The 13096-nt window shown below is 48.0% G+C and overlaps 4 protein-coding genes across 4 annotated transcripts; 1 reads left to right on the forward strand and 3 right to left on the reverse strand.

The window, feature by feature from the left end:
* Nucleotides 1-124: 124 nt before the first annotated feature.
* Nucleotides 125-2243, reverse strand: dbp9 (ATP-dependent DNA/RNA helicase; the record flags this gene model as incomplete). The annotated part of the gene is made up of 4 exons (XM_750638.1): nt 125-1223; nt 1280-1758; nt 1819-1895; nt 1949-2243. The coding sequence occupies 4 exons, from the start codon at nt 2241-2243 to the stop codon at nt 125-127; spliced, it is 1950 nt and encodes a 649-aa protein (XP_755731.1).
* Nucleotides 2244-2420: 177 nt separating this feature from the next.
* AFUA_2G13985 (uncharacterized protein) lies at nt 2421-4459 on the reverse strand. The gene is made up of 5 exons (XM_077804198.1): nt 3949-4459; nt 3826-3898; nt 3726-3772; nt 3454-3632; nt 2421-3396 (listed from the first exon to the last, which is right to left on the reverse strand). Exons 1-5 carry the CDS (start codon nt 4447-4449, stop codon nt 3090-3092), a joined length of 1107 nt encoding a protein of 368 aa, XP_077660360.1. The 5' UTR covers nt 4450-4459; the 3' UTR covers nt 2421-3089.
* Nucleotides 4460-6095: 1636 nt separating this feature from the next.
* On the forward strand, nt 6096-7738 carry AFUA_2G13990 (uncharacterized protein; the record flags this gene model as incomplete). The annotated part of the gene is made up of 2 exons (XM_750639.1): nt 6096-6146; nt 6233-7738. 2 exons carry the CDS (start codon nt 6096-6098, stop codon nt 7736-7738), a joined length of 1557 nt encoding a protein of 518 aa, XP_755732.1.
* An 860-nt stretch (nt 7739-8598) lies between these two features.
* AFUA_2G14000 (uncharacterized protein) lies at nt 8599-9762 on the reverse strand (the record flags this gene model as incomplete). The annotated part of the gene is made up of 1 exon (XM_750640.1): nt 8599-9762. One exon carries the CDS (start codon nt 9760-9762, stop codon nt 8599-8601), a length of 1164 nt encoding a protein of 387 aa, XP_755733.1.
* Nucleotides 9763-13096: the final 3334 nt, after the last annotated feature.

Below are 13096 nucleotides of genomic sequence, written 5' to 3' on the forward strand. Positions count from 1 at the left end.
AATAAATAACCCTTGGTATCTATAGATTTATGATCGCCCGTATGTACATGATTATGCAGCCATTTCAAACTTTTGTATTCCCTTCCAGATCTATCATGAAGGACACATCCACCAACATACCCTATCACTTGCGACCCCGATTAAAGGTCTTGAGCGGGTCCACCTTCCTCACGCCGGAGGGTTTCCGCCCCTTACCCTTACCCCGATTCTTCTCTCTAGCTTTGCGAATCCGATTGTCTCCCGATTTCCTGAAACCAACAAACCCAACGTCCTCGCTGGAGATGCCCTTCCTTCCCTTGCTCGGCATCAAATAATCGGGAATGTGTTTCAGATGTGGTTGAATCCGCGCTGCGCGAAGCTCGCCGTCATGGCGCAGCTGCTTGAGTTCTTCGGGGTTCTCTTCAAAGTGCCGCTTGAGCTTCTCGCTCTTGACCAGTTCCTGGCGGATTTCGCGCGCACGTGCTTCCTGGATGGCCAACCGTGTGACTGCGCGAAGGGCATCTGTCATACGATACCGGAAGGCATCGACCTGCTTCATCTCGAAATGGTAGGGTTTCACCTCGTGGCCGAGCTTGGCCTGTTTCTTGACAATCTTCGCCAATACGGACTCGTCGTGCTTGGCGGTTGGGAAACTGGTGGGCTTGTGTTTGCCGAATTTGTCTGCTGGGACGACGAATGACAGGGCCATGCCGGCTTTGCCGGCTCTTCCTGTACGGCCGATGCGGTGGGTGTAGGACTTTGAAGTAGTAGGGAGATCAAAGTTTAGAACGCATGCGACGTTCTGGAAGTCGATGCCGCGAGATATTCCGTAATCCTTGGCTTTCCCTGATGTCTTACGACGTTTCTCTGGGCGGGCAGATTTGCCGCTCTGTTCTGGTTCATTGTCCTCGTCTTCACTGGAGCCCATCTTGTCCTTGGCCTCATCGTCTCCGTCAGTGGCCTCCTTGGATTTCTTGGAAGATGTCCGCAATCCCATCACTTCTTGCTCATCAGCTGCAATGATGATGTCATAAACACCCTTGTTGAACTCCTGCACAACGTGAATCCGAGAATTGATGGGCAGCTCGGAGTTGAGGACACAGCTCTTGATCCCAAATTGCTCGAGGAAGAGCTTGAGACGATAACAACGGTCAATATCGCCAACAAAGATAATGACTTTGCCTTTAATCAACTGCAGTTTAAAAATGACGTAGGTCAGGAGGAACTTCTCATCTTCCGCGCACCTGCCACAATCATTAGCCAGAGGCCAAGCATTCTCAGTCAGAACAATCGACCATACCTAACGACGAACTGACTGATACCAGCACCCTCATCCTCCTTATCTTCCAACTTCAGAATCACCGGACTCCGACAGAACAAGCCCTTCAGGGTATCCACTTCCGACGTGAGAGTTGCGCTCATGAGGAACGTCTGCACACCGCGGGGGATCGCCTTCGCCAATGCATTGATATCCTCATCATAACCATACGACAGAACCAGATCCGCTTCATCGATTACAAGGTGCGTCAAATTTTCCAATGACAGAGCTGAAGTACCCAGGTTGGCAATCACACGAGCGGGAGTAGATACAATCAGGTCCGGGTAATCGGCGAGCATCGTGCGCTGCACAGCGTCGGAGACTTTCTGCGTAAGGTTCACGGAGCGAACATCTTTGCCGCAAAATGCAGAAAATTTGATGATAACACTCTGAACTTGTTCCGCAAGCTCTCGGGTGGGAACAAGGATGAGGCCAGTGGTAGCCTTCAGCGATGGATCGGCCTAGATAATCCTGCGCTTTAGAGCCTTCGTCTTCTGGAATATGAGTCTAGGATAACGTACAGCTTTCTTCTGAAGGATCGTCTGTAAAATTGGGAGAACATAGGCCGCAGTCTTTCCAGAGCCTGTCTTCGCACGGGCTGATTTCATTAGCGGGGTCAAACCATAGCGCATACCGAAGCTCTGTGCTTACCTAGAATATCCTTGCCCTCAAGTGCGAGCGGGATGGCCTTAGATTGAACGGGAGTAGGCTTCGTGAATTGTTCTTTGATCAAAGCTTGGCGGAGTCGGGGATCGAGATTGAGGCTCTCGAAATCGGTGTTGTCCGCATCTTTTGTGTTCTTTTCCTCTTCAACCTCTGTTGAAGGGACATCATTGGCATCAAGCTTGCGTTTCATATTGACGACGCAGAGTTCCAAAAGCCGTTGAGAAGGGCCTTTGAAGCTGGCTTGATTGTAGGATACTACAGGCTGGAAAGTTTTCCTCATTCGGACAGTTTCAAGAAATTCTGTCGGGCGGTGAGATTCCCGCGGCAGTATTTTCTCCACTATTTACTCCTTTGATAGTGCCACTTCCGGCTAGCCTCATCTATACAATGCTGACCTTGTTTCGATGTTGTCTTATTCACTCTTCTCTTCCCCTTCCCCTATTTCTCGATTGTTTCACAAAAGACTATTATAAAAAATTTTTTGATTATGTCATATACTCATCTCAGACAGCTCAACAGGCGATGATTTTTTTTTCTTCTGAGACACTGCTGTGATAGCAACATAAATCATGAAAATAACCCGAAAGACAATCGCACATACAAATCTGTTGAAACACTGAAGTATAGCAACATGAATCATGAAAATGGCCCTAAAAAAAAATTGCACACACAATCTGCACTGGTGTGCTTCAAGCCGTATACATAGACACTAAACGGCAATGAGTGCAAAGTATTTTCGCCTTGGTCAAAAGCTGTCGTTATTATAGTGTTGCAAATACGTATTTGGTGACAGTCAACTTCCAGCCTTAAAAAGAGCTCGAAAAAGAGCGAGCAGAAGAGCGAAGAATCAAGGAAAAGAACCGGAAATAGAAGCCTAGCTGCACTGGTTATCAGCTTCACCGTATTTGTTGGGCTGGTGCTCCTAGGTCGGCAGAAAGCTGAGCAACGAGTAAGCCTGACGAAATCGTATAGTGGATAGCATGAAAGTCTCGTTAGAGATCGTATTCTGGGATCACACTCAGAAAGGAGCTGAAGGTTGGACACAAGGACAGTGTCCGGTCCCAGCACCAAAACAATCGATCTTGACCGTACGGGAATATTGCACTTGGAACAAGTTGAAGCTGCATTAGATGTCGAGTCTAAATTCATTGCTCGCGTAGCCTCTGAATTTGACCATTGAAGTAGAGGATATCATCCCAACATGGCGCACTTTGACATTATGTTCGACCGTGTAGACCTTGCCAAAATTCAGACGAGACATCTCATCGAGTCTCTCGTCAGGCCTCGCTGGATTGATTTCCAAGGGTTCCTTGGTCATTCGTGGCTCATCAGGTTTGCAAGTCGGCACAGATCCCCGCATATAAACAATGGCATGTTTTGCTGGGTCGACGCCGGGTTTGGCTACTCCTTGTCCGCCATACGTGGTGATTGGCCTGAACAATTTTATCAGCGTTGGTTGGTAGGATAGCTTCTCAATGGGCTTGACTTACACACACCAGGCGCATTGGCTCATTGCTTTGACAACCACCATGCGGCGGATACCGCTGAAGATTTCCTCCCCAAATCTGCCTCTGAAAAATTGACTTTGGGTGGATCTGCCTTGGCTGTGAAAGTCCGAGATTACGGTTCCTTGTTGTCCTCTGCCTTCATGCCAGAGGATTGAGAAGACCTGCGCAAGGTGACAAGTTGTCAGAAAATGCAGATAGTACGAAAACGTCCTGCAGAAAAATGGCGATCCGGGGGCTCCTCATATAGTTCTTACCCTTCCCACAATAAAGAACTCGCTAGGAGATTTCTGCACTTGGTAGCCTAGAGATTATCAGATGGTCGAAGGCGGGCGATGGGTAACATATGTTACATACTCCGATCGAGGGGGGTTTCATTACCCCCGCCTGATTCACCGCGGATGCTGTACGCCTTTCTGTTTCGCAGAGTCTATATTGCATTAGACACGTGTTGTATCTGGACCACGAATGCTCACTCACCCCAAGCGAAGGACTGCTCTGTTCGGATGTGACGTGCGTTTCTGTATGACCCGAACCTATTCCAGGCATAGGACTGTACAGCATGCGACTACTGTCAAATTGATGCACTCCAAAATTGCCCGAAAGAGTCAAGGCTGGAGGACTGTATCCAGACGCTGAAAAATGATTATGCTGATGTTGCTGGCGAGGACTTGCTGGCTGATAATCATGACTCTCCAACATATCGCCTTCTAGGTTGCTTGGTCCCTGGATTGAGAAGCGTGTTCCCATTTGTGCAATATCAGTAGTGAGAGTGTCCATGACCGTAGAATTGTAGTTCCCAGCAGATGCACGGTAGTTCCTCTGGGTGTTGTATGCACGTTCCGTGGTCACGTCTCCATCATAGACAACAGAAGGATGATCGATGGGTGGGGTCGGGCTATGGACTGAATGGCGGAGAGAGTTCTGTTGTATATTTTGAGCACTATACAAGTTTCCTCCCGTCAGTACCTTCCATATCATGGATCATACCTCCCAGGTAAGTTATATGCTTTCAACCTACGCTTGGAAATTATTCGGCTGTCCATCACGTCGAGACGACAGGCCATATGAAGGGGATGCGAGCGTCACATCACTTGTAAGAATACCACTTTCATCTTGGTAGAGAGAAGCTGACGACGTGCGTGGAACATCACTTAAGCAAGTTACATCAGCATTGATCGTGAGCAGTCATGGATTTTTCTTTCTACCGTCTTGAAGTCAACTCCTGGTGTCTAGCTGATCGATCGTGTTGTCCTCCGTCGTCACGATGAGTAGCTAAATGCATGAATGAGCTTCGTGTGACGAAACCGATGTAGCGTTTGTGCAGGCCTCCTACCACTAGGACGCTGATGTCGGTGCCTTCTTCCAGAATTGGCCATACTTCATTTCCCGAAAGTTGAAGACAAGTCACGATTGAATAAATCACTGCTTGGATGGATCAAAATACTTTGATCGAGAGGATCTAGAGGTGTGAGAGTCGAAGTTCTCAAACATTGGATGATTAGACTGCATGGCTGCTTAAAGGCAGCCCGACGGTAGTGGCAACGCATACCGACATAGCTGGGCTGAAGGAGCCGAATTGAGGCTCTTCTGCTGTCACTCACTTCCCTCCATATTGATAAAATAATCAGATTGAACGAACAGCTTCGATGCACGATCAGCGCCAGGCATGTGTGGCTACTTCGTTGTCCGAATTCTACTCGTAGATGAGATGTCGCACATGACAATCGACCCAGGAAAGTCGCATCTGGCTTTACGAGGTCCGGGATAAGCACCCGCTTTTTCTTGATTGGCCTCGAAGGGAGAGGGTAGGCGTATGGACGCTTTGCTAACCATCCATGCTTAGTTCATGGTCTCTCCACGAAATGGGGGAGGGGTCTGACAGGAATTACTACTGCACCTCGAACGGAGACTACACGGCTTGGTCCGTCTGGCCAGTAGAAGACGCTCAGTAGCGCATCACCAGATTCACAAGATAAGTAGCACCAATAAGACAGCACGGGAAGGCCGAACACTCCCGTGTGGTTGGAAAGCCACGACTCATGAAACACTCTCGCAAGGCTGTCATCAATATATTTTTGTCCTTTCAAGCATCTGAATCTTATGTTTGTCAGAAATCATGGGGAGAACTGCGAGTTAACAGGAAATGATGCCTGTCGCCATTCCGGCCTGGTGATTAGGAGGTCGCACAGAGTGATGCTGGCGTCCGCCTATGAGACTCATCAACGTGACGCATCGCGGCGTCCACGCAAGGAAAATAGGGAATAGATGGGCTGATTAGAAAATGACCCAAAGACCAAGGAACAAACCATAAAAGGATAAACTACTGGGGAAAAGCAAACAATAGCAAGGCGGACCAGGTCAACATAATATTGATGCTGGCCAAATTTCAGGAGGAATGTGAAGCAATAAGGCACACAGTAAACAGAAAAAGCATTCCGGCCTAATCCCCCCCCTTTCTGTGGCGAACCAACACAGTAGTCCAACGATCGGGACACACGTGGGCTAGGAGACAGATTTTGATACACAGTCAATCTCCTTTTGTTCACTCTTTTGCTCAGTCTCCTGGGCCCAGAAGATGTAAGCATAAAGGAAGCTTCCACTACCTGATCTGTTGTAGTTGCGTGATGGGGTCTTGGCCGGGTCGAATGAAGGATCCAAATCCAACCTACAAAGGGGTGAGTCACTTATATTCAGTTGTTACCCTTGTCTTCCAGCTCTCTCCCTAGTGACTAGTGACTCTAAAAAATTGCTTAATGCGCAGAGGAGGAAAGGGGACATTCGGCCCTCTAGCACTGTGGAGCTGGATCTTCATGCCGATCCACTGGGTCCAGGTCCAGTCACCACGTCGTTCTTAAGTTTTCCCCACAGGAGGTTATCTCAACCTGGTACCTCGGGAGGTCACGATGATTATGCAGAGCGCAACAGTGTTGTGAGCAGACTCCTACGCGGACTGGCCGGGTCTCATGGCGGTTCCTTTAGGGACACGGATGCTGATGTTTTGCCATCTCCAACAAACCCAACAGAGCACTCGGATAATCTACAGGAGGACCGGGGACAGGATTGGAAGTCGCAAGGTCCCCACCAGCCCAGCGAAGCTCGTGACCATGTACCGTCAATTGGGCCCAGGGCCGCAAGTGGGCGGCTGATCGAACAATTGGAGGCTGTCTCTGCTAGAAGACTTCGGGCGCGAGAAATGCGGGTTGCTCTACGCTACAAGCGAGAAGATGAGGGAAAGCATAGAGCCGCACTGATGAAGAGACTCAACTTGCTTCTTGCGCAAGATCACCAGCTCACCGACTTGATTGAAGGGCTTGAGTCGGCCACGGAATCTTACTTGGACCTGGAGCAAGCATATCATTGGATGGAGGACGAGCTGGATCAGGATGAATATGCGCTCATCCAGTCTATGCAGCGGTTCGCGAAATCAATGCGTGAGTCGCCACCAGGACTATCCAAGATAACCATTCAGGCTGAATGCAACGCCTCCGATGATAGCGCACGCTCGCTTCATGACGAGCCTCTGGAATACCCACCTGCCGTGTTTGATTACCTCTCACGAGTTGGAGATGCGCGGATACTACAAGAGCGCTTGGTGGAGCTTGATTCACAGTGGTACACCATCGTTGACAAACAAAGGCTACGAAGCTCCCTCAATATTGCTCTGGATGAGGAGTCCTTACAATTCTTGCGGTCATACGACGGGTCAAAGACGCAAATCCGGAAGGAACTCCACGAGACAATTCTGGACATTGTCCGTCTCCAGGCTCTCTGCAACGAACAAGGACTCCGGCCCGAAGAGTACACTGGAGACATGGATTTCCCATATGGAATGGGTCTTGGTGAGGTCGCATTTCAACCCGAGGATCCTCTGAAGACATCGGCGATTGACGACCCTTCCCCCTTCTACGAATCAGGGCCTGCTAAAGTCAGCAGTGCCATGTTCATCAACAAGTGGCTTCTACACCAGCTCCGGCACTCGTCGGTAGAGATCTCGCGCCTCAAAGCCGCCCCAGAACTTCGGCAGTTGTCGGATGAAGGGTGGGACGATGCGAATATCAGTCGCTTAGCCCTGACCATGTGGTTCTCGGACGATACAGTCCGAAACTCGCCGCAGACTTTATCCCAAGCTGATGATTATGATTACACGGGCGCTACCGACAAAAGCAAGGCTACCAGACCTCGTCTACAGAAAAGCACGTCTGAGCCCGGCATTACTCCAAAAAAGGAAGGCTCCTGCGTTTCACCTCTACGCACCCTATCTTTATAGACTTTCCACTTCCGTTGTCAATCTCTTTCTCTTATTCATTTGCAAGTCTCTTATATCACGTTTTGCATTTGTTTTGAGTTTCCTTTGCATATGGCATGTATAGACCTGGATTGGGCCCGGCGCATCAATAGGTAGTATCCGTCTTATTTTGTGTCATTCAACTCCTCCTTTCCCATCTACTTTTCAAGATTGTCCTCACCTGCATCTCGTCTATTTCGGGCTTTTTCTTCCGGCGCAGAACGCACATCTATTGGCAGATGTATCATATCAGACTCTCGGCAATACGACAATACCTTTTCAATTGGCTGATATTAACTAAGCATAGCTATTTCCCCGAATGATGAATAGATTCTGTGACGTGTGAAACATCTCCCGTGTCTGATCCTGTCCCCTTTTCCACGGATCGAGCTTTCAGCTCATAGTAATGCGAGGGTGTCCTTGTAAGGATGGGTTGTGGCTTGCGATCCCTCGTATCCTTGGTGTTTTGAGCAGGGTGTCTCGTGGATAGTCTTGCATCAGCTACGCACTCTAGTATTGGACGGATGGAGTGTCCTTCCTAACATTATTTCAGCTGAGATCATCCTAAGAAGTAACTAGTCAATATGTTTCATGACACGATTAGACGCCATTGCCCGTAAATCCCTGCCAAAGTAACTTCCATTGTCGTAGTTTCCATCCTGATTTTTCCCATAAAATTCGTCATATTCGTTGCAATCATCGAACATAAAACACAAAGTTGGCCCTTCACGTAAGCGTCGTATTATTTACAGTCTGTAGCAGAAAATGAGACACAATAAGAAAAAAAGAGGCAGGAAAAGAGTCTCCCGCATCTTCGTAATTCGTTATTTTATTTATGTCTCTCATGAGTACCGCGTTTCGTCGCCGTCGCTGTCGCTCAGGCTGTCCCGTCTTCTGTTCCGTCCGCCTTCGCGGCGGTATCCCTTGCTGAGTCCTGGAATGGGATGATGGTAGTGCTTGGTCCCCGATCCGTCATCCGTTTCCACATTGGAGTATTGATATTCGGATCTGGAGCCCGCTGACGAGAAATCCAGAGGCTCGGTGTAATGACCTGGCACGGACAGACGGTCTCGTTTGCGCGGGCTGCCCTGTCGCGACGGAGTGGTCGGGGGAGCACGACGTCTCTCTCGGCGGCGATTGTGTCGTCTCGCAGATGGCTCGCGGAGGTGTTGGCGCTCCTCTGTCGTGTGGCTCAGGACCTCCTCGCTTCCGGGAGTGAACGAGAAATTGCGGCTCTGACGTGGGGGTTCGTACGCATAGTCGCGTACCTCGCTCATCTCGCTAGCGTTGTGTGAGGTGGGCGGGTTGGAGGTGTCGTAGTCACTGCCGTGATAGGTTCCATCCCCCTCGCAGTTGATGCCGCCGATCCGGGCCGGTTTCTCCTTGCGGTAGGCACGAACGTCTTCGTCGGCTTCGCCTTCCCAGTTCTCGTCTTTGCGTTTGCGCAGGAGTTTCTGTTTAGCCGTCTCCCGGAATCTGCGCTTGCGCTTGTGGTCTCCCTCCTCCTTTTCGGTAATCGTCGTTGCGGTGTCTGTGTATCCGTCGGTGACCGTGTACCCATCATCACTATACCCTTTGCCAACGATACTACCGCCACCAAGTCTCGTACTCTTTGTGGCATTACTGAGGGTCCGTCCGTCCGGACCTTTGCGTCGCAAAACGGTAGATTTGTATTCATCCCAGTCTCCTTTTCTCCAGACGAATCCGCCATTCTTTGCCCAGAAGAAGAACCAGATGGCGCCAAGAACAAATGCTGCTCCAATCAACGCAAATAATGCTAATAGCCCCTGCATGTTGATGTTCTTGGGGTCGATTGTTCCTTGACCGGGAACATACGTTTTTGCCGAGTCTGCTCTGCGGGTCAGGGTCTTGACAACCTCCGCTGGAGATGGAAAAACGGAGCCGTCGCTGGTATCCAGGTCATGACTGCCGACCTTGTGCTCTCTGCCGACAACATACTCAAGAGAAATACCGGGGAAGTCCCCCACTAGTTGGACAGGAGGCATAGGGGGGAGAAAAAGAGCTGTCAAGAGCACGCAGCTCAAGACGGAACTCTGATTAGATCAGTTAAGCTCACTGGGTTGATGGTCCTCGTGGAATGAGGGGCTTTACACTCTAAGGTTGATCCCCAGCTTATGTATCTCTAAAGAATGTTGCTCTCAGCTCCACTTGGTATGGCCGTGGTTCCGATGAGGAATGGATGTAACAAATATGTCGACAGTTGGCAGTTCACAAATTGGATTTATACAAAATAAAGAGAAGGAAACGCAGAATATACCGAGAGACGTAGACCTGGGTCAAGCAACGTAGAACCCTTGAAATTGCGGTGGTTGGATATAATTAGGGGGGGCTGGGAATGACGCTTTTGTTTGGGCGATCGGCGTTGGACAGGCAACTTGCTGAGTCATCATGTTATCGATAACTAACTTCACTTACCAATTTGGAGTTATCGATAAGCGACAGCACTAGATGGGTGATACGCCTAGAAAGTACAAACAAAAGTCGAATTAACAAGACCAAAAGAAAAGACACACAGTAATTTAGATGTGTATCTTATTGTATAAAGACTTTCAAATATTGCTACACTCTTAATATATCCCTCAGGGATCTATAACCACTCTCGTCTGAGCTTGTAAGCACAGGTGCCACCATGCCAACGGCTTGGTGCTCAGTCTCATCTGGTAATGATTCTTTAATGATAATGTATGTGGTTAACTTGATGACAGCCCAGCAACAGCAGAATAGCGCAAGGAAAGCATAGGAATGATAGGATAAATTCTTGCAAGTATCAGCAATTCAACTTAGCGTTTTCTAGTGAATGCATCCAGGATCTTGGATCTCTCCACTGACACAGAAGCTTAATACAGTTCATGAGACCAAAGGCAGCCTAACCCTAGAGCATTGCATTAGACTTACAGTAAATAGATGGGCTTGAAGATGAGGTCACAATCAACCTCGTTGTTGAAAAAGCAACGGGAAGTGGAAATTACACCCAGTGATTTTTTACTTCCGTCGATCAAAGGAACACCACCATCATGCACCATATAGTGCAGTCAGCTGAAGAAGTACGGAGTAGACTGAGTCATACCACCAGTAGCTGGAGGGATAGTGATTCGGAAGGCGTCCATAAAAGGGGACCTTGTTAGGCTCTCGGGTAAGGTGTGCATGGCTTAGCTACAAGCGCTGCGGAAATACATACCTGATGGATGGGTCAACCAGGAGTCGATACGCAGGACGATTGATCTTTGTAAGAAACAGCCATACTCCATGATTCTCATAGTAGCCTGGTATCCACATATGACTCAGAGACTCAACATAACTTTGGCGGATATGGCTGTGGATGAAATGTGAGGACTAGAATAGCATTTGTGCCCAAGTGGAATCGAAGGAGTCTGCAGTTGGCCAGAATATGACCGTGAGGTTTCGGGATTCTAAATTACCTGGCTACATACATAGAAATGTATGATCCTGTATCCTTGTTCTGAATATATGTCATCAGCATGATGACTATTGATACTTGCATAATTCTAGCATTGTTGATATAGACTGGGATGCCCGACGCATGGCTTTCAACTGACGGATGTTTTCTAGCGTGCTTCTAGAGGGAGTTCAATGCCGGTGTAATATTATTATTGTCTACTCACCCCACCATCTGAAGGTCCCTGAAACCACTTAGCTTCAGTCTAATATCCTGACTGTATCAGGGATGAAATAAGATCATTAGATGTGTATTGAATCTTATCACAGAACTAGACAAAGATGGCAAGTGGGGTAATCATTATTCCATTCACAAGCAACCATTCTTTCCTTTTCAGATCTTTGGAATGAACAGACCTTGAGGCTGAACCCTTTAGAGATTAGAACTGAGCCGGTATCCGGTCGTCGCTATGCTGATCCAAGGAATGTGCTGCCTGATGGTAATGTCTAAAAAAGAGGATGGCCACGAAAAGACTGACGGAAAATCATGGAGACGGAGGGGCATCTATCTTGTTCGTGAAACTAAAACTAAAAACTGCCCCTCATTGAGATCAAATTTTCTACAGATGGAGACAGAGCAAGGAAGATGCGGCAATGGTGGCCAATGCCAGAGACTATTGGGCCGCAACGGGTTTTGGGCAGCGATTGGGACAGGAGAATCCTGGATTACGGAGTAGAAATTGCTGATATCCTGCGGGACCGGATTCAAGAATTGAAAGGGAAAAAAGAGGGTCATATTCTTTGTATGATTATCAAAATATGATTCATCTGGTCACAGGATCCAAGACACAGGGCATGATCGTTATCATTTTTTGAGGACAGACAATTAAGTAAAGGTAAGGTACGGAGTAGAGTAAAGTAGTGGAGATGGTTGTGCTGTGTCACTGTCTGTTCCATGGTTGGTCCCGTTAGGAGCCAGGGATCTCATTGTTTTGCCTTATCCAATCTTGATACTACATCGGGTACTACGATTACTAGCAGTATTTGGTCTTGCTCAATGTAGGCTTCTTATCGTCGGTTCCTAATAAATATGTGGAAGGATGACTATATGACTCTATCATTGTGTATTTCCGTAGTTAGTTGAGATCCGAACCTCAATTGATCCCCCATCTATTCCATGGTCATTCTGTGGCTTATTGGAATGTGTTTCGGCCCACGGTCCAATGGAATAATCACCTGTGCACAATAGGCTTCTGCTGAGTTCTGCCTGCCAGAGAATATGGTTGTCGACTGACTCAATGTTGATGTTTTAGTAACCGTGCAAAAAGTAGGGACAAGAATTCTCAGGTTGTGGTGACGTAGATTCGGACGGCATCGAGCATTCTTATATTACTACTAGCAAAGTATCGAATGCCGATAGACGACACAGTTTCATCAGTTCGAATTCTTTTTGTCTGTCCTCAGTCTCTCTACTGTGTAGGCATATCAAAGCAGTCTATTCTAAGATAGGTACCTGGTTTAGTGGCAGATCAGGCATCGTTCGGTTGCCGCTCTTTCTTCCAGCGCCTCCCCACCTCCTGACAACTTGAGGGATTACGGGACTCTGTACAGAGTACTCCGTACTTCCACACAGCGGTTGTTGTTATTGAAAACGATTAGATCTAAGGTATTGTTGAGAATCATTTTCTTCATTCTCAGCCAACACTGGTCAGGAGGAACAGAAAGAGGAAAAATAGGAGAGGAAAGGAAAAAAAACCTCGTCCATTCGGGTATACTTCTTGCTGTCTTTTTGATTATAATTTCATTTATCTCCGTTTCTTCACGATCAGCGTTTTGCTCTGCTTATTTCCCATTATTATTATTATTATTATTTCCCTTCCGTTGGGTAACAACGACTTAAAAAGACTTTGCGTCCATCTGCGC

The sequence above is a fragment of the Aspergillus fumigatus genome, chromosome 2, assembly GCF_000002655.1.
Source record: "Aspergillus fumigatus Af293 chromosome 2, whole genome shotgun sequence".
NCBI classification, from domain to species: domain Eukaryota; kingdom Fungi; phylum Ascomycota; class Eurotiomycetes; order Eurotiales; family Aspergillaceae; genus Aspergillus; species Aspergillus fumigatus.